The sequence below is a fragment of the Lates calcarifer genome, linkage group LG7_2 (genome assembly GCF_001640805.2).
Source record: "Lates calcarifer isolate ASB-BC8 linkage group LG7_2, TLL_Latcal_v3, whole genome shotgun sequence".
NCBI classification, from domain to species: domain Eukaryota; kingdom Metazoa; phylum Chordata; class Actinopteri; family Centropomidae; genus Lates; species Lates calcarifer.
The window spans coordinates 503,889-529,625 of record NC_066854.1 but is presented as its reverse complement, the minus strand read 5'-3'; the positions used below and the strand labels follow the sequence as shown (position 1 = coordinate 529,625).

The 25,737-nt window shown below is 44.8% G+C and overlaps 6 protein-coding genes and 1 long non-coding RNA gene across 11 annotated transcripts in view; 3 read left to right on the top strand and 4 right to left on the bottom strand.

Moving 5' to 3' along the window:
• LOC108873190 (pro-opiomelanocortin) overlaps positions 1-827 on the bottom strand; it is a 31,636-nt gene extending 30,809 nt beyond the window's left edge. Inside the window, exon 1 of the mRNA XM_051065841.1 lies at positions 779-827. The gene's annotated coding sequence lies outside the window, so the exon portion shown is untranslated. The remainder of the gene's footprint in view (positions 1-778) is intronic.
• LOC108873226 (pro-opiomelanocortin) overlaps positions 1-855 on the bottom strand; it is a 31,664-nt gene extending 30,809 nt beyond the window's left edge. For both annotated transcript variants that reach the window (XM_051065840.1, XM_018661359.2), the window contains exons 1-2: positions 746-855; positions 89-209 (exon numbers count right to left, since the gene is read on the bottom strand). In XM_051065840.1, the coding sequence (XP_050921797.1) occupies positions 89-205 (117 nt within the window). In that variant the 5' untranslated portion in view covers positions 206-209; positions 746-855. The remainder of the gene's footprint in view (positions 1-88; positions 210-745) is intronic.
• A 3,078-nt stretch (positions 856-3,933) lies between these two features.
• On the top strand, positions 3,934-11,122 carry LOC108873215 (NLR family CARD domain-containing protein 3-like). The gene is made up of 11 exons (XM_051065761.1): positions 3,934-4,040; positions 5,168-5,254; positions 5,367-5,507; positions 5,621-5,734; positions 6,171-6,249; positions 6,412-6,640; positions 6,861-8,661; positions 8,776-8,949; positions 9,278-9,451; positions 9,670-9,716; positions 9,865-11,122. Exons 2-11 carry the CDS (start codon positions 5,169-5,171, stop codon positions 10,452-10,454), a joined length of 3,435 nt encoding a protein of 1,144 aa, XP_050921718.1. The 5' UTR covers positions 3,934-4,040; position 5,168; the 3' UTR covers positions 10,455-11,122.
• On the bottom strand, positions 10,168-18,535 carry LOC127139105 (uncharacterized). Its single transcript, XR_007808988.1, has 3 exons — positions 18,390-18,535; positions 10,262-10,383; positions 10,168-10,231 (listed from the first exon to the last, which is right to left on the bottom strand). It is a non-coding gene; the product is annotated as an uncharacterized LOC127139105 (long non-coding RNA).
• On the top strand, positions 12,221-19,356 carry LOC127139101 (NLR family CARD domain-containing protein 3). The gene is made up of 11 exons (XM_051065762.1): positions 12,221-12,441; positions 13,190-13,276; positions 13,389-13,544; positions 13,664-13,777; positions 14,217-14,295; positions 14,458-14,686; positions 14,906-16,706; positions 16,821-16,994; positions 17,323-17,496; positions 17,715-17,761; positions 17,910-19,356. The coding sequence occupies exons 2-11, from the start codon at positions 13,191-13,193 to the stop codon at positions 18,449-18,451; spliced, it is 3,402 nt and encodes a 1,133-aa protein (XP_050921719.1). The 5' UTR covers positions 12,221-12,441; position 13,190; the 3' UTR covers positions 18,452-19,356.
• Positions 19,357-19,855: 499 nt separating this feature from the next.
• On the top strand, positions 19,856-23,764 carry LOC108873218 (F-box only protein 3). 2 transcript variants are annotated; one of them, XM_018661354.2, is made up of 12 exons: positions 19,856-20,008; positions 20,674-20,763; positions 20,874-21,037; positions 21,174-21,288; positions 21,387-21,591; positions 21,699-21,744; positions 21,841-21,925; positions 22,006-22,128; positions 22,205-22,320; positions 22,422-22,529; positions 22,620-22,702; positions 22,974-23,764. In XM_018661354.2, exons 1-12 carry the CDS (start codon positions 19,914-19,916, stop codon positions 23,115-23,117), a joined length of 1,374 nt encoding a protein of 457 aa, XP_018516870.1. In that variant the 5' UTR covers positions 19,856-19,913; the 3' UTR covers positions 23,118-23,764. The 2 variants fall into 2 exon arrangements, with proteins under 2 accessions (XP_018516870.1, XP_018516868.1); XM_018661352.2 differs by having other exon boundaries at positions 22,971-23,764.
• A 380-nt stretch (positions 23,765-24,144) lies between these two features.
• LOC127139103 (chromosome alignment-maintaining phosphoprotein 1) overlaps positions 24,145-25,737 on the bottom strand; it is a 2,673-nt gene continuing 1,080 nt past the window's right edge. For all 3 annotated transcript variants that reach the window (XM_051065837.1, XM_051065838.1, XM_051065839.1), the window contains exons 2-3: positions 25,048-25,737; positions 24,145-24,955 (exon numbers count right to left, since the gene is read on the bottom strand). The exon at positions 25,048-25,737 is cut by the window's right edge and continues 87 nt beyond it. In XM_051065837.1, coding sequence (XP_050921794.1) covers positions 24,561-24,955; positions 25,048-25,737 — 1,085 coding nt within the window. In that variant the 3' untranslated portion in view covers positions 24,145-24,560. The remainder of the gene's footprint in view (positions 24,956-25,047) is intronic.

Below are 25,737 nucleotides of genomic sequence, written 5' to 3'. Positions count from 1 at the left end.
ACCTCTGATTAGAGTGTATTCTGTGTGTGTTTGATGTATATATGTGTTGTGTGTATTCAGTGTGTGTTTTGTGTCTCTGTTGTGTTACCATCATGCTGCTCTCAGAGTTCAGCTCCTGGCAGCTCGGATGCTCCCAGCACTGACTGACAGCTCCTCTGGCCCCGCCCACAACCACCACAGCCACCAATAGCCACACAGGACACATTCTCCTGTCGGCCAATCACAGACAAGGACACACATCACATGAAGTAACAGTTATTATATTTATTTAATGTATTTTATTTAATCTTACACTATTTTACTGCATATTTATGTGGAGAAACAATATCATAAACATTATTCTGTCCGGTATATATATGTGTCTTATATACTCTATAACTGTAATTGGTATTTATCACAGTATTGTTATAACTCTATTATATATATTATAATTGATTTGCTATATTTTATCTTGACCGTCTTAATTTCTTACACTTTTAATTTTACTCATTATTATTATTTTTCACATATATATTTGTACATATATAATTATTTATTACACAAGTTATTATTTTTATATGTATAATCATGTATATAACATATACAGCTCTGAGTTTTAGCTCTAACATATCCTAACTTAGTTCTTATTTCTTTGCACAGTTGCTGTGGAGATTTAAATTTATCATTTCAAACTGTTTTCAGTTTGTTCACTAACATTTCCTGAGAGATAATTTAGTTAAATATAAATGATAATGAATGTTCTCACCCTCTGTCCTGCCTCTCTTCTTCTTCTTCTTCTGTCTCTTATTGCTGGTGGTCGTCAGACGGAGGTTTCTGTCGTTCCTCTTTTGTCGTTCTGACCGTTCGGCCGACTTTTATATTCTGTCGGCCAAGGACACACACACACACACACACACACACACACACACAGATAAAACAACGTCATCACCAACATTCATTCATGCTTGTAAACAATGAAAATGGACAATCAATGAAGATCCTCCTCCTCCTCCTCCTCCCACACAGACTCATGGTTTCTCTCAGTGAAACCTCCACAAACTGGACTTTTACAGTGATTGACTGTGTATTTGTTATGTGGTGGTTTATCTGTTGTGTTTCAGGTTTTCTTCACTACAGAATCTGACTGGATGAACAAATGAGCTCAAACCTTCAAAACAAATAAAAATAAAACCAAAACACCAAAGTGAAGAAGCTGAACTGAAGGTTTTCCCAGGATGAAGGTGACATTCAGCTGCTGCTGTGTTAAATGTCAGACGGCAGATTTGGCAGATTAACACCGAGCTGACATGTCATCACCGGAGGGAAGATGGGATTCAAACCTGTGGGTCCAGGGTTTACGATTACACCTGGACGCACCTGCTGCAGCGTCGTCCCTTTGTCTGGACGCTCAGTGTGACCAACGCTGAATCTACACAGGGTTTATCTCATTTAACGGGCCGAGGCTCCACCTGGAACGTCTTTAAGGCTTCGCTCCACCTGAAGCTTTGTCCACTATGAAGTTTTAAGGCTCTGTGTCCATTAAGACATTTTATTTAGAGCTCTGCATCCACCAGGAGCAAGACTCTTTAAGGTTCTACATCCATCAGGAGTCTCTTCTTAAAGCTCTACATCCACGTTGAAGTTTTCTTTTATGGTGCATTTCCACCTGGAAGTTATTATTATAAGTGTTCATGGTCAGTAAGAACTTGACGTCCACATAGAACTCTACATCTACTGAGTTTTCCTAGAAGCTTTAAGTCCATTAGGAGCCTGTGTTTAGAGCTCTAAGTACAGAAATATGTTCTCTTTAATGCTCTACTTCCACCAACAAAATGTCTTTAAGGTACATCATCCACTTTTCTTTGAGGCTCTGCATCTATACCTACAAGTTTTCACTCTCTTGAAGCTCTTTGGGCTCTTTTCTTAGAAGCTCTATACTAAGTTTTCTTTAAGGCTCCACATCTCCAAGACTTTATGTCGATGAGGAGCCTGACTTTAGAGCTTTCTGTATACAGCTCAGTAAAACTGGAACATTTACTTGGACTCAAGGATGAACTGATTAGATTTTCAAAGGTCAGAGGTCGAAGGTTAAGGTGAAGTCAGAGTGCAGCAGCAGAATAATAATAATCTTAGTTTTCTAATATGAACAATGTTAAACCTTTGAATGAAGAGATTATATGAAATGTTTCCTGCTCTCGTCAGTCAGTCGTAGTAAAGTCATTTCCTCTGAAGAGTTGTTTATTTGTTGCTCTAATGGAACAGACTGAGGAGCATCTGGAGGGAGGCAGGTAAATATAAACCCATTAGACCACTCTGACAGCCTTGAACCTCCATTCAATCCATTACACACACACACACACACACACACACACACACACACACACACACACACTGCTGTGTTCAGGAAGGAGGTAATGGCATGATGAAGCAAAACTCAAAGACATTTTAATGACACATTGTGAGAAGTGGAGGCTGCAGCTGCTCTGATGTTATTGATATAAACTGTGATGGTGAAACAGTCCCTCCACCTGCCACCAGGTGTCCCCGTGTTTCTCTGCTGTTGCAGGTGCTGATTAGAGATCATGAGCCTCACCTGGCGCAGTAGCTTCCTCTGTCATCTTTTGGTCTTGTTTCATTTTCAGTCGTTTTTGCTTGGTGTGTTTGTGTTTTAGTGCAGGAGACACTAAAGGTCTAAATAAATGTGACTGGTCTTTACATCACTTTAATGTGGTTCCATTAATCTGTAATCTTACATATAGAGAGTCATGATCAGACTGATGAACATTAGAGCTAAAATAATGCAGTGAATGTGTCATAATGTCAGTGTGAATCTCAGTATTATTGTCAGTGCTGTATGTGGAGAGTTGTAGTTCCTGACAGTGACCACTGGAGGGCAGTGATGAGGAGAGTTTCTCTGTGAGTCTCTGTGTCTTTAACAGTCCAGTTTGTATTGAAGACATCAGTGTTGGTCTCAGTGTGGTTAACAGCAGTCATTAGTCCAATTCTAACAACAACATTTAGTCTTTTTATCTTTTCTAAACACTTGGAGCAGTTTAAAGATTCTCTGCTGATAATGTTGCCACCTACATTAACGAGTGTAAAGTCAAAGCTGCTGCTGCTGAGGCTGCTGTTCTCACAGAGGAATATGTCTTAACTAACAAAGTTACCTTTGAGTCCTGTTGCTGGTGTTAAAGTGGTCAGGGGGACAGTCTGATAATGATGTGTGTAATTATTAAGGAAAAGAGGAACTGGAAAGCTGAATGTTTTGGTTTGGCTCTGCAGGTGTTCACAGTTCCACTGTAAAGACACTGGACTGTGATTTAGTGAAGGCTGAGCTTAGGATGGGTGTACGCCCTCTGTTGATGATTGAGGGTATAGCTGTCGTTGTGGGAAATGGTCTGGCTGACACACTGATTCCAACAGAGATATGTTCAGTACAAACACTGAGTCATGCAGGTGTAAGAGATGCATTTAAGTGACAGATCAGGTCTGACCTTAGTGATGAGATGTGGTTGGGGGGAGGAACTGTGGATCAGGTCTTACTGGATTCCTTGCAGGGCTGGAAGGAAATGAAAGAACAGATTCTGAGGTAAAGTCAGTCTTAAAGAAAAGTAAACGTTAATAGACATTGTGAAATGAATCAGATTGAGGCTCCAACATGTTTTCCTAAAACATAGAAGATACAACACTGAGAGGAAAACCTTGGATCAGAGATTGTCAGATTGAAGGGCTGTTATGTTTTCAGTTAAATTTTTCTTTAGCCAAAATGAAAACCACCACCTGTTTACAACAGCAGGTCTTCATGTTACAGGTCTATATCCAAGAATATGATGTATTAAGTTGTTCCTCCTGCAGAGCTCAGTGACACACCCAGAACTGTCAACACTGCCAACCAACCATAGAGGAAGAAACTCCTGTTCCAGCCCCTCCCTCCTGTCCTCCTACCTATCACAGGTGGAGTCTGAGTCAGTCCAGGTAACAGCTCACCTGTGTCACATCTTTTCTCTGCAGGTGTGGAGTGGAGAGTTTTCTTCTTCAGCTCTTTGGAGTTTGAATCAAGTGTAAGTTTCTCTGTTTGATCCTTTCAGTTTGTCTTTAGTGACTTCAGTCTTTGTTTCTGTCTGGATGATGTTTGGTGCAGTGGTTTGCTTCTTATTCCATCATCATCAACGAAGAGTCAAAGTCCTTCACAGTTAATGGAGATATTAGATCCATTAGAGCTCAGCTGATCAATAATCAATAATAATGAAAAGACTCAAACAGCAGCAGAGTGTTGGTGAGTTCACACTGAGACTCATGAGGAGGTTTAATGTCTTTATCAAACTTCAGCATTTGAACTTCAGTCTGACTGAGACTCAGTCCGACCAGTCAGACTGCATATTTTTATGAGGAACATTGATCTGATTAAAATGAGAGAGTGATGAAGTTCAGGAGAAAAGTTGAGTAAGTGAATCTGTTGATTGGTTTGATTTCTCCTCATTAAAGAGACGTGGTTTTCTCTGGTTCTAGCTGCAGGAACTGGTTTATTCTGAATGTTTTATAGGTGATGAGGTTTCTTTGGTTTGAAACAGTCGTCGTCTCAAACAGAAACATCAGCTTAGAAACTTTAGATCAGTAAAGATGGATGTCTGTTCATTTCAGTCATATCTCACCTGCTTCAGTTTTTCATTTGTGTTAAACTGTGACCAGTCTAAAAGTCAGATCACTGAAAATGTTTGAGTCACTGATGAATGTTAATCAGCTCCATCTAGTGGTGGTTTATATTTATTGCTGCTCTGAAACTACCACTACAGTCTATTTTTAGAATCCAATGCTTTGCTTCACATTTGATTCAGTTTCCATCTTAAACAGCAGCAGCTTCACACTTTTCTGTTCCACTTTTGTTTTCCAAGTTTGGACTTTTATCTGCTGAGATCACACATGATAAAAAAAAAACAAAAACAAGGAGCACTGATTTAGTGCTGAGCTGCTGTTGACTGCAGCTCCATGACTCCATCTAGTGGACTGATAGTAGAAGTAGAGCAGCTGATGGCAGCTTCCTCTGCCTCACTGCTGTCTGACTGCATTCAACTGACACTGATATGAAAGAGGAAAGAAGAAGATCAGTGGAGGAGCAGCTGAGATTTCTCCAGGAGAAATGATTGGAGTTGATGAGCAGATGAATGATTAGTGTTTTGTGTTTTCTCAGCATGAGTGATGAGGACAGAGAGAAGGGAGTCCCTCCCTCTAAAACCACTCTGTGTGGGGAACATGAGAGCCAGACCAAAGCTCAGAGGTGAGATGAGGATCTCTAACTGTCCATGACTCTTCTCCATGTCAGAGCTCAGCACTCACATCACTGCACCATCATGATTCACACTCACTGCTCTGTGTGTGTTGTGTTCAAGCCCAGAGCAGCAGATACCACACTCCACTGGACCTGGACCTGAACCTGGACCTGGACCTGGACCTGGACCCAGCTGTGTGTCCATGAAAAGCAACCGGTCAATTACTCCTCCTCTTAATTTCCAACAATCTACTGATGATAGGTAAGAACTGAAGGAAGCATTTCACATTATAAGTTTGTAAATATTTCAAATCTAAATATTTTTCATCAGTTTTTATCCAACATGCAGATTCATCAGTTCTGTTTTTGTTTCAGGATCCAGCAGCAGAGACCAGACTCTCCTGGACCCAGCTGTCTGTCTTTAAAGAGCGACGAGTCGAAGGACTGGGAAATTAATTTTAAAGGGCGACGTCCATCAGCTGATCAGATGTAAGCTGTAACTGACAGTAAGACTCAGGTTATTCTAGAAAAGAACTAGTTTGTACGACGTGTTGTTGGACCACGTCTGAAATCAAAGTGTTTCTATCTGTTGTGAACGTCCACACTGGAAGGTGGAGGTAAAACTCCGGCCGTCATAGAGAGGGGGGAGACGTGATGTGGTTTAAATATGGAGATAACTCCTCCCATGTTCAGACAGTCTCTCCTGGAAGACATTCATAGTGTCCACCTCAGTCGTTGACATGAAAGACAGAAACAGTTTATGTTGATTCTCAGTGGGATCAGCAGGACTAGTAAACCTTTACCACTACAGGGAGTCGTCTGATTCACTCTTCACATCCAAACATGACTTGATGGACCTTTAGCTTGTGTCTGTCTCTGTGTGGACAGACATAATGTGAGCTAATTCTTCATGATTCCTCCACAGAGTGGACCAGGAGAGCTCAGAGGTTCCCAGTGGTCAGTCTGCCCAGCAGCATCAAACACACCTGGACTCCATATTTATGGTCTGTACATGGACAACAACTACTTTTACATCTGTTGTGTTGACAATAATCTCCATGCTGCACTTTTTAGACCAGTGGATTGTCAGTGTGTCCAACATGGATCTGATGTTTGGCTCCATGATTTTAGTTTGATGGAGTCATTCATATAGTTTTCTGTTCCAGCTGCTGGAGGAGAACATCGTCACTTTTGTGAAGAAGGAGCTGAAGAAGATGCAGAAGGTTCTGAGTCCAGATTACCCAGAATGCTTAGAGAGTCAGAGGGAGGATGAGGAGGTGTTGGACGGTGAGGATGAAGAGCAGAGGAGGAGCAGCAGAGAGGAGTTTCTGAAGATCACACTGAACTTCCTGAGGAGAATGAAGCAGGAGGAGCTGGCTGACTGTCTGCAGAGCAGTAAGAGAATTTCTCTAAAGATTTAACATGATGGAGAAATGAGACGTTTACTGATGTCTCAACACATGGAGGGAAATATGTTTATATGTGCATTAGTTAGGGAGCAGGGGCACTAAGTAGTAGCTAACACAGAATTTGTTTTGAAACTCACTTGACCTTCTTGTGGTTAAAAAAGTTAGATATAGCTACTTTAAGAAAACAAGTTTCTGTGTTCTTTCAGGATCTCCTGCTATGTGCCAGCACAACCTTAAATCTAACCTGAAGAAGAAGTTCCAGTGTTTGTTTGAGGGGATCTCTAAATCAGGAAACCCAACCCTTCTGAATCAGATCTACACAGAGCTCTACATCACAGAGGGAGGGACTGGAGAGGTCAATGATGAACATGAGGTCAGACAGATGGAAACAACATCCAGGAAACCAGACAGACCAGAAACAACCATCAGACAAGAAGACATCTTTAAAGCCTCACCTGGAAGAGATGAACCAATCAGAACAGTGATGACAAAGGGAGTGGCTGGCATTGGGAAAACAGTCTTAACACAGAAGTTCACTCTGGACTGGGCTGAAGACAAAGCCAACCAGGACATACACTTCACATTTCCATTCACTTTCAGAGAGCTGAATGTGCTGAAAGAGAAAAAGTTGAGCTTGGTGGAACTTGTTCATCACTTCTTTACTGAAACCAAAGAAGCAGGAATCTGCAGGTTTGAAGAGTTCCAGGTTGTGTTCATCTTTGACGGTCTGGATGAGTGTCGACTTCCTCTGGACTTCCACAACACTGAGATCCTGACTGATGTTACAGAGTCCACCTCAGTGGACGTGCTGCTGACAAACCTCATCAGGGGGAAACTGCTTCCCTCTGCTCGCCTCTGGATAACCACACGACCTGCAGCAGCCAATCAGATCCCTCCTGAGTGTGTTGACATGGTGACAGAGGTCAGAGGGTTCACTGACCCACAGAAGGAGGAGTACTTCAGGAAGAGGTTCAGATTGAAGAAGCAGGCCAGCAGGATCATCTCCCACATCAAGACCTCACGAAGCCTCCACATCATGTGCCACATCCCAGTCTTCTGCTGGATCACTGCTACAGTTCTGGAGGATGTGTTGAAAACCAGAGAGGGAGGAGAGCTGCCCAAGACCCTGACTCAGATGTACATCCACTTCCTGGTGATTCAGACCAAACTGAAGAACATCAAGTATGATGGAGGATCTGGGACAGATCCACTCTGGAGTCCAGAGACCAGGAAGATGATTGAGTCTCTGGGAAAACTGGCTTTTGATCAGCTGCAGAAAGGAAACCTGATCTTCTATGAATCAGACCTGACAGAGTGTGGCATCGATATCAGAGCAGCCTCAGTGTACTCAGGAGTGTTCACACAGATCTTTATAGAGGAGAGAGGACTGTACCAGGACAAGGTGTTCTGCTTCGTCCATCTGAGTGTTCAGGAGTTTCTGGCTGCTCTTCATGTCCATCTGACCTTCATCAACTCTGGAGTCAATCTGCTGTCAGAAGAACAACCAACCTCCCAGAAGTCTGAAACAAGAAAAGATGACTCTGCAGAGACACAGTTCTACCAGAGAGCTGTGAACAAGGCCTTACAGAGTCCAAATGGACACCTGGACCTGTTCCTCCGCTTCCTCCTGGGTCTTTCACTGCAGACCAATCAGATTCTCCTACGAGGTCTGCTGACTCAGACAGGAAGTGGTTCAGAGACCAATCAGGAAACAGTCCAGTACATCAAGAAGAAGGTTGAAGAGACTCCCTCTGCAGAGAAAAGCATCAACCTGTTCCACTGTCTGAATGAACTGAATGATCGTTCTCTAGTGGAGGAGATCCAACAGTCCCTGAGTTCAGGACGTCTCTCCACAGACAAACTGTCTCCTGCTCAATGGTCAGCTCTGGTCTTCATCTTACTGTCATCAGAAAAAGATCTGGACGTGTTTGACCTGAAGAAATACTCTGCTTCAGAGGAGGCTCTTCTGAGGCTGCTGCCAGTGGTCAAAGCCTCTAACAAAGCTCAGTAAGTATATAGATAGTTGGATTCATTCATCGTTATATAAAGACACTGCTGTCTTTTCAACAGGAGAGAAAATAAATTCCTTTCTTCTTTAATTCCTTATCATCATCTCTTCAGACTGAGTGGCTGTAACCTCTCAGAGAGAAGCTGTGAAGCTCTGTCCTCAGTTCTCAGCTCCCAGTCCTCTAGTCTGAGAGATCTGGACCTGAGTAACAACGACCTGAAGGATTCAGGACTGAAGACTCTGTCTGTTGGACTGAAGAGTCCACACTGTTCACTGGAGACTCTCAGGTCAGGATTCATCAACCTGTTTAACTGATGATCATTTAAAATCTGATCTACATCAGTGGATAAACAGTTAACCTGTGTAGGATTGTGTAAAGAACATTTTACTAAAGTTCAACAGGACTTTCGAGACTCAGAGAATTACTTTCCATCAGGAGTTTTCATCTTTTTCTCTGGTTTTTCTTTAGTTGTTGAATGATTTAATTCCACTGATGATGTTGAAGATATTTTCATAGATTTGACTCAAACACATTGAAGCTGAACCAAAGTGAAACAACAAACAAACAGAGCAGCAAGTGTTGACAGAGGGTTCCTGTGTGTTGTGTGTTTTCAGTCTGTCAGGCTGTCTGATCACAGAGGAAGGCTGTGCTTCTCTGGTCTCAGCTCTGAGATCCAACCCCTCCCATCTGAGAGAGCTGGACCTGAGCTACAATCATCCAGGAGACTCAGGAGTGAAGCTGCTGTCTGCTGGACTGGAGGATCCAGACTGGAGACTGGACACTCTCAGGTATGGAGAGGCCTGCTGCAGCCACAGACAATGTCTGATAGAGGAGGAAGAGCTGGAAACATTTTCTCTGTCACAGCTGATGACAGATCTCTACACAAGAGCTTTGACTTCAACAACAACAAGAGAATAATCCAACAGTCTGTGTATGAGAGCCATGTAATGTCCATGTTAGCATGCTGAAAGAGAATGTGCTGGTCTGACCCCCCTCCTCCTTTCAGGGTGGAGCCTGATGGAGTTCGATGGTTGAGACCAGGTCTGAGGAAGTGTAAGTGTGTTTTTAATGTGATTCCTGAAAACAAAGCAGCTTCAAACTGTCACATCACTGATGTCATGAGTCATCATCAAACTGTCAATCAATGATCAGATCATCCATCAATAACTGCAGCTGTATTGTGTCTTGTTCTCTCCATCAGATTCCTGTCAACTCACATTTGACACAAACACAGTGAACACAAAGATCAAACTGTCTGACAACAACAGGAAGATGATACGTGTGGAGGAGGATCAGTCATATCCTGATCATCCAGACAGATTTGATCAGTGTCTTCAGCTGCTGTGTAGAACTGGTCTGACTGGTCGCTGTTACTGGGAGGTCGAGTGGAGAGGAAGGGTTGATGTATCAGTGAGTTACAGAGGAATCAGAAGGAAAGGAGACAGTGAGGACTGTGTGTTTGGATTCAATGATCAGTCCTGGAATCTTACCTGTTCTGATGGTGGTTACTGTTTCTGTCACAATAACAAAAGAACAAATATCTCCTCCTCCTCCTCCTCCTCTTCCTCCTCCTCCTCCTCCTCCTCCTCCTCCTCCACCTCCTCTGTCTCTAACAGAGTAGCAGTGTATGTGGACTGTCCTGCTGGCTCTCTGTCCTTCTACAGAGTCTCCTCTGACTCTCTGATCCACCTCCACACCTTCAACACCACATTCACTGAACCTCTGTATCCTGGGTTTGGGTTCTGGTTCAAGTCCAGCTCTGGTTCCTCAGTGTCTCTGTGTTCAGTGTAGCAGAGTCTGATAGTTCAGTCTGTTTATGTCTGTCTCTGTCACAATTTCAGATTAATGTATTAAATCAGTTTAATTTTAAAACTCTTCTAAATGACTCCTTATAAACTTCTTCCTCTTACAGTTCTTTAAAAATATATGCTATGATTATTACAGGATAAAACTTCTGTTGATGTTCCGTTCCAATGAACATAACTTTTCTAGGATGTTGAGATCTATGATTTCTGTCTTCTGACTCCACCATGTTTAATAGCCAATCACAGTGTCCCACATCATCTAAAGTGGACAGCAGTACAGACACACCCCCTTTTTCAGCAAACATGGAATTAATCGTATTGTTAAAGAACATTGTGTTTAAATTGTATTTAAATGTGAGCTGTTATATTACTTATACATGTCAAAATATCGTTGGAAAGATATATAGCCTTTATTGATTTTTTCAATCAAAATCTGTCCATTGGAATGGTCAGCAGATCTGAATGTCACAGATTTCCTAATTATTTAATCAGCTTATTAAGCATCTTACTGATGATGTACAGAAAATATCTAATATACTGCTGTAACTGAGGATGAGTTTTATTATTCTGTTAAATCATACATGCAGTGTGTTTTAAAGCATCACTTAATTTGTTTATATGAGTGCCTTTGAAATAAAACCCACCATTACTATAGTTTTTTGTGTTTGTAACATAATTAATGGGGCGACACAGTGGTGTGGTCGTTAGCACTGTTGGTTAAGTGGTAACTCTAGATTGTCTGTATGTGTGAATGTCAGTGTGAATGGTTGTTTGTCTCTGTATGTCATCCCTGTAATGGACTGGTGATCTGTCCAGGGACTGGCTATCCACGGTCGCCTTGGTTGTGTTTTTAACAGTGCATCTTCATGTCACCTCCTCACATTTTTTACAGTGTATACCCTGGTCTCTACCCTCTTTATTTTCACAGTTTTTCCCTTCTGAACATTTTTACAGTGCATCCTCTGGTTGTGTTTTTGTTTTTCAAAGTAAGATTGTTTTGTCTTTTTACAGTGTACCACCTGGACCATCCTGGTTTATCTTACAGGTGATGTTCTTAGTGTCAATTTTTTTATATTTTTTTTACAGTGTATCTCCTGATAGTCACATTGGTTGTTTTTTTTAACAGCCCATCCTTTCCTGTCATTTTTTACAGTGCAGCAGCTGTCACCATGACGTCATCAATACTGATCAGAACATATTGATCGTGATGATCAGTGTGAATCCTGTTGGACACAGATCAGTGTAATGTAGTGTTGTAGTGACTCAGTGTGACCACTGGAGGGCAGTAAATACTCTGATGATTCCTCCATCAGTCAGTTTCCAAAGATCAATATCAGTATTGACATCAGTATTTATAGCAGTTTAATAATATGTGTGTTCACATATAGAGAGTCATGATCAGACTGATGAACATTAGAGCTAAAATAATGCAGTGAATGTGTCATAATGTCAGTGTGAATCTCAGTATTATTGTCAGTGCTGTATGTGGAGAGTTGTAGTTCCTGACAGTGACCACTGGAGGGCAGTGATGAGGAGAGTTTCTCTGTGAGTCTCTGTGTCTTTAACAGTCCAGTTTGTATTGAAGACATCAGTGTTGGTCTCAGTGTGGTTAACAGCAGTCATTAGTCCAATTCTAACAACAACATTTAGTCTTTTTATCTTTTCTAAACACTTGATGTCACCTGTGTTCATGAGACTGACATCATGCAGTTTACCTGTTCACCACCAGAGGGCGACACCTCCTCATCACAGTCAGAGATATTAGATCAGGACTGTTCACTGAAGCTGCTGAACTCTGAGTTTAGATGTTTCTAAATGTTTGTGTCTTTAAACAAAGTCAAACCACATCTGAACTTTTCTGATTATGTTTCACTTCATGTTTCTGACCCCTCCCTCCCTCCTCCAATTCCTGTTTAAAGTTTAGTTTCGTTTTCACCGATCATCGTGGCGCAGTTTGTTTTCTCCGTCTGAAGGTGATGTAGCTGTTTTTACTGTTTTACCTGTGAACACCTGTCGTTACCTGACGCTCCAGTTAATCTAATGTGACTCTAATGTGACGGTAATATGTTTCTGCTGTTATTCTATTGTTACTGTAGCAGAGTCAGAGCTGTCGGTGTAAAGGGAGGAGGACGGAGAGATTCCTCTCCGCCATGTTGTGTGTGTACTGAGCTCGGCCGGACAGCCGCTGGAGAACAGCTCTGACTCTGTCATTACACGGACTCTACAGGACTCATGTGGACTCAGTGTGACAGTCAGAGGGACTGAGGTCCTTCACACTCTGTTCATATTAAACTAATATGAGGGATTCAGAAAGAGACCTGGTTCTGCTCCAACAGGAAATAACTAGTTCTTTGTGTCCCTCCTCAGACTTCACCACATTTGACTGTCGTTGTTTTGTACAGTAAAAACAGTTGAAACCAGCTCCAGCAGACAACATTAAAATACAATATAATAAGAAGAAGAACAACGAGAAATTCACTCATTGAATCTGTTGTTGTTTGAATTCAAAGAAACAAACAGGAAGAAGATGAACATTTCTAAATGACAGATGAGTCTCTGTTGACAGCACAAAGACTGAGCTACCTGTCCTCACCTGTTATTACAAAGATCTGGCTTTTTCATGAAGGTCAAACTGAATCAGTGAATGGAAAAGGTCATAGATGCATCGTAAGCTGCTCAGTTGATGAGCAGATGAATGATTAGTGTTTTGTGTTTTCTCAGCATGAGTGATGAGGACAGAGAGGAGGGAGTCCCTCCCTCTAAAACCACTCTGTGTGGGGAACATGAGAGCCAGACCAAAGCTCAGAGGTGAGATGAGGATCTCTAACTGTCCATGACTCTTCTCCATGTCAGAGCTCAGCACTCACATCACTGCACCATCATGATTCACACTCACTGCTCTGTGTGTGTTGTGTTCAAGCCCAGAGCAGCAGCACTCACCACACTCTGCTGGACCTGGACCTGGACCTGGACCTGGACCTGGATCTGAACCTGAACCCAGCTGTGTGTCCATGAAGAGAGACCGATCAGCATCTCCTTCTCTTCTTTCAGATTTCAGACAATCTGTTGATGGAAGGTGAGAATTAAAAATGGACAGAAAAACAAAGTTAGTTGCTGTGTTTATTAAAATATTGAACATATTTTTCATCAGTTTTTATCCAACATGCAGATTCATCAGTTCTGTTTTTGTTTCAGGATCCAGCAGCAGAGACCAGACTCTCCTGGACCCAGCTGTCTGTCTTTAAAGAGCAACGAGTCAAAGAAAGGCTTCATTAACTTTAAAGGTGGACGTCCATCAGCTGATCAGATGTAAGCTGTAACTGACAGTAAGACTCAGCTTATTCTAGAAAAGAACTAGTTTGTACGACGTGTTGTTGGACCACGTCTGAAATCAAAGTGTTTCTATCTGTTGTGAACGTCCACACTGGAAGGTGGAGGTAAAACTCCGGCCGTCATAGAGAGGGGGGAGACGTGATGTGGTTTAAATATGGAGATAACTCCTCCCATGTTCAGACAGTCTCTCCTGGAAGACATTCATAGTGTCCACCTCAGTCGTTCACATGAAAAGAGACAGAAACAGTTTGTGTTGATTCTCAGTGGGATCAGCAGGACTAGTAAACCTTTACCACTACAGGGAGTCGTCTGATTCATTCTTCACATCCAAATATGACTTGATGGACCTTTAGCTTGTGTCTGTCTCTGTGTGGACAGACATAATGTGAGCTAATTCTTCATGATTCCTCCACAGAGTGGACCAGGAGAGCTCAGAGGTTCCCAGTGGTCAGTCTGCCCAGCAGCATCAAACACACCTGGACTCCATATTTATGGTCTGTACATGGACAACAACTACTTTTACATCTGTTGTGTTGACAATAATCTCCATGCTGCACTTTTTAGACCAGTGGATTGTCAGTGTGTCCAACATGGATCTGATGTTTGGCTCCATGATTTTAGTTTGATGAAGTCATTCATATAGTTTTCTGTTCCAGCTGCTGGAGGAGAACATCGTCACTTTTGTGAAGAAGGAGCTGAAGAAGATGCAGAAGGTTCTGAGTCCAGATTACCCAGAATGCTTAGAGAGTCAGAGGGAGGATGAGGAGGTGTTGGACGGTGAGGATGAAGAGCAGAGGAGGAGCAGCAGAGAGGAGTTTCTGAAGATCACAGTGAACTTCCTGAGGAGAATGAAGCAGGAGGAGCTGGCTGACTGTCTGCAGAGCAGTAAGAGGATTTCTCTACAGATTTAACATGATAGAGAAATGAGACGTTTACTGACGTCTCAACACATGGAGGGAAATATGTTCATATGTGCATTCTTTAGGGAGCAGGGGCACTAAGTAGTAGCTAACACAGAATTTGTTTTGAAACTCACTTGACCTTCTTGTGGTTAAAAAAGTCAGATATAGCTACTTTAAGAAAATATGTTTTGTGTTCTTTCAGAATCTCCTGCTATGTGCCAGCACAACCTCAAATCTAACCTGAAGAAGAAGTTCCAGTGTTTGTTTGAGGGGATCTCTAAAGCAGGAAACCCAACCTTTCTGAATCAGATCTACACAGAGCTCTACATCACAGAGGGAGGGACTGGAGAGGTCAGTGATGAACATGAGGTCAGACAGATGGAAACAACATCCAGGAAACCAGACAGACCAGAAACAACCATCAGACAAGAAGACATCTTTAAAGCCTCACCTGGAAGAGATGAACCAATCAGAACAGTGATGACAAAGGGAGTGGCTGGCATTGGGAAAACAGTCTTAACACAGAAGTTCACTCTGGACTGGGCTGAAGACAAAGCCAACCAGGACATACACTTCACATTTCCATTCACTTTCAGAGAGCTGAATGTGCTGAAAGAGAAAAAGTTGAGCTTGGTGGAACTTGTTCATCACTTCTTTACTGAAACCAAAGAAGCAGGAATCTGCAGGTTTGAAGAGTTCCAGGTTGTGTTCATCTTTGACGGTCTGGATGAGTGTCGACTTCCTCTGGACTTCCACAACACTGAGATCCTGACTGATGTTACAGAGTCCACCTCAGTGGACGTGCTGCTGACAAACCTCATCAGGGGGAAACTGCTTCCCTCTGCTCGCCTCTGGATAACCACACGACCTGCAGCAGCCAATCAGATCCCTCCTGAGTGTGTTGACATGGTGACAGAGGTCAGAGGGTTCACTGACCCACAGAAGGAGGAGTACTTCAGGAAGAGGTTCAGAGATGAGGATCAGGCCAGCAGGATCATCTCCCACATCAAGACCTCACGAAGCCTCCACATCATGTGCCACATCCCAGTCTTCTGCTGGATCACTGCTACAGTTCTGGAGGATGTGTTGAAAACCAGAGAGGGAGGAGAGCTGCCCAAGACCCTGACTCAGATGTACATCCACTTCCTGGTGGTTCAGACCAAACTGAAGAACATCAAGTATGATGGAGGATCTGGGACAGATCCACACTGGAGTCCAGAGACCAGGAAGATGATTAAGTCTCTGGGAAAACTGGCTTTTGATCAGCTGCAGAAAGGAAACCTGATCTTCTATGAATCAGACCTGACAGAGTGTGGCATCGATATCAGAGCAGCCTCAGTGTACTCAGGAGTGTTCACACAGATCTTTATAGAGGAGAGAGGACTGTACCAGGACAAGGTGTTCTGCTTCGTCCATCTGAGTGTTCAGGAGTTTCTGGCTGCTCTTCATGTCCATCTGACCTTCATCAACTCTGGAGTCAATCTGCTGTCAGAAGAACAACCAACCTCCCAGAAGTCTAAAAGAAGAAAATATGAATCTGCAGAGACACAGTTCTACCAGAGAGCTGTGGACAAGGCCTTACAGAGTCCAAATGGACACCTGGACCTGTTCCTCCGCTTCCTCCTGGGTCTTTCACTGGAGACCAATCAGAGTCTCCTACAAGGTCTGCTGACTCAGACAGGAAGTGGTTCAGAGACCAATCAGGAAACAGTCCAGTACATCAAGAAGAAGGTTGAAGAGACTCCCTCTGCAGAGAAAAGCATCAACCTGTTCCACTGTCTGAATGAACTGAATGATCGTTCTCTAGTGGAGGAGATCCAACAGTCCCTGAGTTCAGGACGTCTCTCCACAGATAAACTGTCTCCTGCTCAATGGTCAGCTCTGGGCTTCATCTTACTGTCATCAGAAAAAGATCTGGACGTGTTTGACCTGAAGAAATACTCTGCTTCAGAGGAGGCTCTTCTGAGGCTGCTGCCAGTGGTCAAAGCCTCTAACAAAGCTCTGTAAGTATATAGATAGTTGGATTCATTCATCGTTATATAAAGACACTGCTGTCTTTTCAACAGGAGAGAAAATAAATTCCTTTCTTCTTTAATTCCTTATCATCATCTCTTCAGACTGAGTGGCTGTAACCTCTCAGAGAGAAGCTGTGAAGCTCTGTCCTCAGTTCTCAGCTCCCAGTCCTCTAGTCTGAGAGGTCTGGACCTGAGTGACAATGACCTGAAGGATTCAGGACTGAAGACTCTGTCTGTTGGACTGAAGAGTCCACACTGTTCACTGAAGACTCTCAGGTCAGGATTCATCAACCTGTTTAACTGATGATCATTTAAAATCTGATCTACATCAGTGGATAAACAGTTAACCTGTGTAGGATTGTGTAAAGAACATTTTACTAAAGTTCAACAGGACTTTCTAGACTCAGAGAATTACTTTCCATCAGGAGTTTTCATCTTTTTCTCTGGTTTTTCTTTAGTTGTTGAATGATTTAATTCCACTGATGATGTTGAAGATATTTTCATAGATTTGACTCAAACACATTGAAGCTGAACCAAAGTGAAACAACAAACAAACAGAGCAGCAAGTGTTGACAGAGGGTTCCTGTGTGTTGTGTGTTTTCAGTCTGTCAGGCTGTCTGATCACAGAGGAAGGCTGTGCTTCTCTGGTCTCAGCTCTGAGCTCCAACCCCTCCCATCTGAGAGAGCTGGACCTGAGCTACAATCATCCAGGAGACTCAGGAGTGAAGCTGCTGTCTGCTGGACTGGAGGATCCAGACTGGAGACTGGACACTCTCAGGTATGGAGAGGCCTGCTGCAGCCACAGACAATGTCTGATAGAGGAGGAAGAGCTGGAAACATTTTCTCTGTCACAGCTGATGACAGATCTCTACACAAGAGCTTTGACTTCAACAACAACAAGAGAATAATCCAACAGTCTGTGTATGAGAGCCATGTAATGTCCATGTTAGCATGCTGAAAGAGAATGTGCTGGTCTGACCCCCCTCCTCCTTTCAGGGTGGAGCCTGGTGGAGTCCGATGGTTGAGACCAGGTCTGAGGAAGTGTAAGTGTGTTTTTAATGTGATTCCTGAAAACAAAGCAGCTTCAAACTGTCACATCACTGATGTCATGAGTCATCATCAAACTGTCAATCAATGATCAGATCATCCATCAATAACTGCAGCTGTATTGTGTCTTGTTCTCTCCATCAGATTCCTGTCAACTCACAATCGACACAAACACAGTGAACACAAAGATCAAACTGTCTGACAACAACAGGAAGGTGATATATGTGGAGGAGGATCAGTCATATCCTGATCATCCAGACAGATTTGACTTCTGGCCTCAGCTGCTGTGTAGAACTGGTCTGACTGGTCGCTGTTACTGGGAGGTCGAGTGGAAAGGAGAGGTTTATGTAACATTGAGTTACAGAGGAATCAGAAGGAAAGGGGACAGAGAATATCATAAGTTTGGAAGGAACGATCAGTCCTGGAGTCTGTTCTGTTCTGATGTTTATGGTTACTCTGTCAGTCACAATAACACAGAAAAGTATGTCACCTCCTCCTCCTCCTCCTCTGTCTCTAACAGAGTAGCAGTGTATGTGGACTGTCCTGCTGGCTCTCTGTCCTTCTGCAGAGTCTCCTCTGACTCTCTGCTCCACCTCCACACCTTCAACACCACATTCACTGAACCTCTGTATCCTGGGTTTGGGTTCTGGCGGTCTGGTTCCTCATTGTCTCTGTGTTCAGTGTAGCAGAGTCTCCTCCTGTCAGAGAAACTTTCTCTCTGTTGAACAGAGAGTTCAGTCTGTTCATGTCTGTGAATATTTGTCTTTTCTTAATTTTCAGATCAGTGTATTAAATCAGTCCAGCCCTTTAAATGAAGGATGTTAGGATTATTGCAGGATAAAAATGTTGTTGACTTTTACTGTGTTTCATCTGTTCAGATCAGATTCAACCTTTGACCTTTGACCAATGGATGTAACTTTAGGATGTTTAGATCTTTGATTACTGTCATCTGACTCCACCCAGAGGCCCAGACTTTGATTATTTATAAGCCAATCACAGCGTCCCACATCATCTAAAGTGGACAGCAGTAGAGTAGAAGTAGAACCACAAACCCTTTGTCAGGAAACATGGCTGACCATGAGGCGAGAGGGAAGTTTAAGGCACATTTTAATCTGTTAATCAAATTGTTAATGTACATATTTTTTGTTTAAACTGTGTTTAAAGTAAACATGAGATGTTATATTACTCAGAATGTCATATTAAAGATGTATAGCTGTCAAACAATTCATCCATTGGAATGGTCAGAGGATTTTAATGTCACAAATATTCTAATGCTACATTGATTATATACTAGATACTCAGAAATTGAGGATATTAAGAGTAGTTTTTTTTTCTTACTTTGTTATAATAATATCAAAATATATATGCATTATGTTTTAAAGCATCACTTTATTCATTTATTTGAGTTACTGTTCAGGTCTTTTAAGAATATTTATTGACAATTCTATTATTGGTCAGTTCACTTTTTGATTGCTAATGATTTATGAGTGCATTTAGAGTAGAAATACACCATTACAGTAGTGTTTTTTTTTCTGAATAGGTTAATTCATTCTTTTGTGTTTTCACAATAAAAGCATCACTGTGAATATCAGTGTTTGGTCTCTGAATCTTAGGATGACTGAGCTGATTCAGTTCAAGCTAAAATGTTGTCAGTTTGTTGAAAGGTCTGAACATGGTCCTGAGGCTCTCAGTGTTAAAGGTTTATTTCGAGAAATTAGGTTTTACAGTGTCTTTGTCCAGGAGGCTCCAGGTGGTCGATGACTCTGTAGAAGTTTAGAGGTTGTTGGTTCAATCTTGAGACAGATTTAATTTTGAAAGCCAGTGTCCAGAGGAAAGACTGAAATTCACCAAGAGAAGAACTTGGTTTTGTTTCTGTCCCAGTCTCTCGGGCTGTTGGAAGATTTGTCCAAAGATTTGAGGTCTTAATCCTCAGGAGATTCAATGAAGTTTGAAGTCCAACACCAAAAGTTAAAAGAAATTAGTAAAAAAGGAGTTTAAACCCTGAAGAGTTTGAGCCTCAACTCTTCTGATTGGCTGCAGTAGTGCTGTAGCTGCAGCAGGGGGCGCTGACGCCGCACTGAGGGCGCGTCAGCTTCCGCTAAACGTCACAGGAGGAGAAGAAGAAGAAGAAGAAGAAAGACACTAACGATGGCTGCGGCTACTTCAGAGTTACGGGTGGATCACCTGCCTTCAGACCCGCTGCTGCACATTTTATCCTTCCTGGACTTCAGGGACCTGGTCCAGTAAGTATCCGACACCAGAACCCGGTGACTCCGACACGAACGTTCGACTGTTATTTAATAAAACTGGTGTAAAGAAGCTGCGGGACGGAGGAGGCTAACGGCTAGTGCTAACAACAACAACAACCTGCAGCAGCAGAAAGAGTCTGCAGATACAAACACTGATAGAAACATTAACATTCATACACACTGATAGAAACAGGAATATCTGGAGGGAAAACACGTGTAAATGAAGTTAATATGAAGTGAAGCTAAAGCTGTTAGCTACACTGACACTCTGCAGCTCGTTAGCTTAGCATGTAGCTTCTGTTTTTGTTCCTTTATTTGTAATAGAAAGTGTCAGAAACTGTTTATGATGAGTTCACAGCAACAGATATTACAGATATTATCACTTGTTCACTTTGAAAAACATCATTAGCATTAGAAGTTAAATGATCTGAGGTCTATTTGTTTGGTTCCTTTTTAAAACAAGCAGAAGCAGATCTGAATTATTCATCAGTGTTAAATAAAGTTTCTTTATTAGTTATTTCTTGTTTACAAAGATACAGTGCGGCGCTGCTGTAGCTCTGCTCTGCTGTTTTTGTGTCTAATCAATAATCAGTGATCAATCAGTGTTCTCTTCCTGTTCTGAGGTCAGTGAGTGTCTGTGTCTTCCTGTCTCTCTGCAGCTGTAGTTACGTCAGCAGGAGGCTGAACGAACTGTCCAAACACAACCCGCTGTGGAGGGCGCTGTGCTCCAAACACTGGCTGCTGTCAGAGTGAGTGCTGCTTCTACTGCTTCTACTGCTTCTACTGCTGTCACTCAGCTGCTCTGTTCGCTGTCAGTCTGCAGGTATGAAGGTCACTGTGTGTGTGTGTGTGTGTGCAGTGTGGACCGGCTGCAGAGCGGCGTGTCCTGGTTCTGCCTCTTCAAACAGTACTACAGAGACCTGGGCCGCTACATCCAGTTCTACCCGGTGCTGAAGAGAGCCTGGGAGCAGCTGAAGAGCTTCCTGCAGCAGAGGTGTCCTCGCATGATCGCGTCGCTCAAAGGTGAACAGCTCCTGGTCCAACACGACCCTGAGGGTTCAGGTCTGCTCTCTGAGCTCGGCTGAGTCCAGCTGCCTCCGAACACACCTGAGAGATGTTTGTTTGTTTATTCACGTGGTTTGTTTGTTGTCTCGGTCAGAGGGCGCCACAGAGGTGGAGCTGAACGACATCGAGGCTCAGATCGGCTGCAGACTTCCTGACGACTACCGCTGCTCGTACCGCATCCACAACGGACAGAAGCTGGTCATCCCGGGGTCAGTGTCTGTCTCTCAGAGCTCCACCTCCTCCTCCACCCTGCAGCTGCTCGTCTCCCTGTCTAACCCCACCCGTCTGTCTGTCTGTCTGTCGTCAGGCTGATGGGCAGCATGTCTCTGTCCAACCACTACCGGTCGGAGGTGCTGCTGGACGTGGAGACGGCGGCCGGAGGTTTCCAGCAGAGGAAGGGGATGAGGCGCTGCCTGCCGCTCACCTTCTGCTTCCACACGGGCCTCAGTCAGTACATGGCTCTGGAGCCGGCCGAGGGACGCAGGATGTTCGAGAGCTTCTACCCCTGCCCCGTCCGTAACCTTCCTGTCCATCTGCCCTTTCAAAATAAGTGCGGTGTGTAGAGAGGAAACAGCTCCAGCCTCACCCTCCTCTGTCTCTTTATGTTTGTGTCGTTCAGGATCAGACGGCTCAGGATCCTTCAGCCATCGACATGTTCATCACAGGTGAGTTCACACAGTGATCCACTGACAGCTGAACATCCTGAGCCTCTGTAAACACACTGAGACCTTAAGTGTGTGTGTGTGTGTGTGTGTGTTCAGGTTCCTGTTTCTTAGAGTGGTTCACCACCTACGTCCACAACGTCGTCACAGGAGAATATCCAATCATCAGAGACCAGATCTTCAGGTAACACACACGTCATTGACTTCACCAGGCTTATTGATTGACAGGTGACGTGTCCAAAGCTGACCTCTCTCTGTCTGCAGGTACGTCCATGATAAAGGTTGTGTGGCGACGACCGACGACATCACCGTCTCTGTTTCTACCTCCTTCCTGCCAGAACTTTCCTCCGTCCACCCGCCGCACTTCTTCTTCACCTACCGCATCAGGTAGCTCCCTCTCCCTCTCTGCCGCCGCCCGTTAAGCGTCTCCCCGGTGAGTTAACGAGGACGTGTTTGTTTCCAGGATAGAGATGTCGAGCAGCGCCTCGCCTGAAGCCGCCTGTCAGCTCGACAGCCGCTACTGGAAAATCACCACCTCCGACGGCAACGTGGAGGAAGTGCAGGGCCCCGGCGTGGTCGGTACGCTGCTCCCCGTCACACGACCCCACCCACCTGTGCAGCTCGGCCGTGATTGGCTGAGACGAGCCTCTGACTCTGTGTGTGTTTCTGTGTGTGTGCAGGAGAGTTTCCGGTCATGACGCCGGGGAAGGTCCACGAGTACGCCAGCTGCACCACCTTCTCCACCCCGTCAGAGTACATGGAGGGCCACTACACCTTCCACAGACTCGGTAACAGCCTGGAAACCACATGTTCACATCTTCACTCTGTGTTTGTGCTGAAAGTCATGACGACGACACCGTGTCTCGTTTCTCTTGCAGCCAACAAAGAGGAAGTTTTCCACGTGGCCATCCCTCGCTTCCACATGGTCTGTCCTCCCTTCAGAGAGCCCGTCGTCCGAACGGTAAATCCAGCTTTTATTCTGGTCGCTTTAATGACCACACTGAGCTCTGACATCGAGTTTATGTGACTTTGTTTTTAACAGTAGAAACAGTAAACGTCAGACTTTAATGCTGGGAACTGTTGTCACAGCTCTGAAGAAAACAGTGGATTTGAATGTGAATGAATGGTTTTGTGTGAAACGTCCTGATGTGGTTAAAGTTCTGGTCCAGGACCTGAAAATATTCAGTCTGTGTTGCGTCAGAATAATGAATCAAACCCTGGTTTCGCAGCAGAAAGCGTCGACCAGCTTCACGCCTCGACTCGACGACCACGACGATGACGGCGAGTACTGCGACGGGGACGGCGACGACTTCGGCGACCTGCGGGGAATCAACATGGCGGCGCTGGAGGGGGCGTGGTGCCCCCGACACATCTGACCCCCCCCCCTTCACTACAGTGTTGATGGACTGTCAGTGATTCAGGTTAAACCTGCGTGACTGACAGACAGCAGAGGATTGTGGGACAGGTCGTACCCACCTGAGCCAAACATGGGACACAATCATGTCGACTTCCAGCTGCCGGTCAGACGATCGACTCTTTACTTCTCTTTGGTTTAAACTTTCCTGTGTGATGTGAAGCTGTGTGGATAAGCTCGGAGCGGACAGTAACGTCGCTGTCACTCGTGGTGCTGATAAAGTTTTTCTTAGACTGCCGGCGGCGGCGGCAGCTTCCTGTTTAGATTTAAAAAGCAGCTTTGGGACGTTTCCTTGTGGAGGTAAAGGTTTGCTTCTCCAGAGTCAGAGGGTTTGGGGTTTAAGTTCCTGCAGTGGAAAACAGTGTTGTCCTCATGTTTCCTGTTGGTTCCTGCAGAGTGTGAATGTTTCATTTGGTCCGAGGAGGAGGAGGAGGAGGAGGAGGAGGAGGTGTTAGTGCTCGGTGCTTCATGTTGTTTTAATCAGAAAGCATCTGTTGTGTTGGAGGCGGGCTCTCGTCGTCAGGACGCGTCGTCTCTCTCTGATGTGATTGGCTGGTTTGGGTTTTTTGTATGTTTTGGCTAAATAAATAACAAATAGTTGTCTGCAGACTCTCTGTGGCCGCACTGTCACATGACCTCCACCACAGGAAGCAACACCAACACCTCAGCCACAGGCTCCATCAGCTGCTGGAGCTCATTCTCTCATCTTACATGTTGATGTAGATCTTTTACTGACGATTTCAAAAAATCAACAATCAGCTTTTATTACTGATTATTCATCAGTTTCTCTCTGATTCATTGATTAATCACTTGATCAGTAAAACAAGGACATGAGACAGAGACGGAGCTTTTTATTAGAGAGGAAGATCCTTTTAGTTTAACCACAGATTCTCTGCAGCGTCAGGAGTCTGAGAAAAACTAAACATCAAAAAAACCTTTTCCCTTTCACAATAAAAGCAGCTTCCTCAAACAGACATTTCAGATCAGAGTTATTTTTAAAAAAAGGCTTTTATTTGTTACTTAATGAAGCAGAATCAAACAAACTGAGACGTTCATGACGTTGATGTTACTGCAGCTCTCTGCTCTCTGCAGCAACAAACTCCATTTAAAGTCTTGATGTTTGAGTCCTGATTGGACATCAGCTGGTTTTTAACTCATCAGCTGTTCAGCTTGACTCTGAATCAGAAGCTGATTAAACAAGAGGCAGGAAACTCATGGTTGATGATTCGTCTTCACGTGAATTAAACCCTGTTCAACAGTCAGCTTCTTTCAGTCTACGATACAGATGATGTACATACACACACAGACAGTTCAGGTCTTAAAACCAGGTCCAGACTCCAAGACCAGGACCAGGACCAAGTGGTTCCAGACCTGGAGGACCCTCAGAGACAGTGCCCCCCCCCCCTCATTCATCCTCCTCCTCCTCCTCCTCCATCTCCCTCGCTGCTCTCTGTCGCTTCCTCCCGCCTCTCGTCTCCTTCCTCTCCTCTCCCTCCTCCTCCTCCTCTTCTTCCTCCCCTCCTCCTACTCCTCCTCCCCCTCCCCCTCCTCCTCCACCTTCTCCTCCTCCCCCCTCCCCCCCCTCCTCCTCCCGGGCGTTGCAGCGGCTGCAGTGCCTCCTGAACCCTCCCAGGTAGTGTGACCTGAAGCAGCAGAAGGGGCAGGCGTAGCGTCCGGGCCGGTGAGCCGTCCTGACGTGCTGCTGCAGCCTGCTGGGCAGGAAGAACGAGCGCTTGCAGTCTTTGCAGCCGTACGGTCGCTCCACGTCGTGGCTGCGCACCACGTGACTGATGGCGAAACCTGCAACACACACACACAGGTACACACTCAGGTAGACGTTCACCTGCAGCTCGTCTCACTGTTCTCTCTCTGCTGGGAGTCTGAGCAGATACCTTTGAGTTTGGTCTTCCAGCCGCAGATGAGGCAGACGAAGCGGTTGGAGATGAAGCGCACCACCTTCGCCGTGGCCTCCATCTCCTCCTTCAGCAGCTCCCCGCTCAGCCCGGCCATCTCCTCCTCCTCGCCGGCCAGCACCGCCCCGCCGCCGCCGCCCTGCGCCTGCCTGGGAGTGGCGGCGTCCCTCCTGATGGCCTGGGTGGCGTAGGCTTTGGGGATGTCGTGCTTCCTCATCACGTGGTTGACGCCCAGAGCTTTCAGCTTGTTCTTCCAGCCGCAGATGAGGCAGCGGTAACCGGTGCCGTCCGACGTCAGGGCGGCGTCGTCTCCTTCGCCGCCGGGTTTCACCGACCCTTCGTCCTCCTCCTCAGCCTCAACGCTCCTCTTTCTCTTCTCGCTCTTCTCCTCCTCCTCACCTTCCTCCCCCATCCTCTCCTTCTCTCCCCCGTCGCTCCCCTCATCCCCTCCTCCCCCCTCCTCTCCTGCGCAGTGTTTGGAGATGATGTGTTTGTACAGCTTGCTGAAGTCGCGGCAGGTGTAGAAGCAGTCGGAGCAGTGGAACAGCCGGGCCGTGCTCTGGTACATCAGGATGTTGCCGAGGCGACCCACCGTCACGGCGTCCAGGCAGGCGGGGTGAGAGGCCGCCATGTGGGACAGCTGGTGGGCGTGGCTCTTGGAGAAATGGC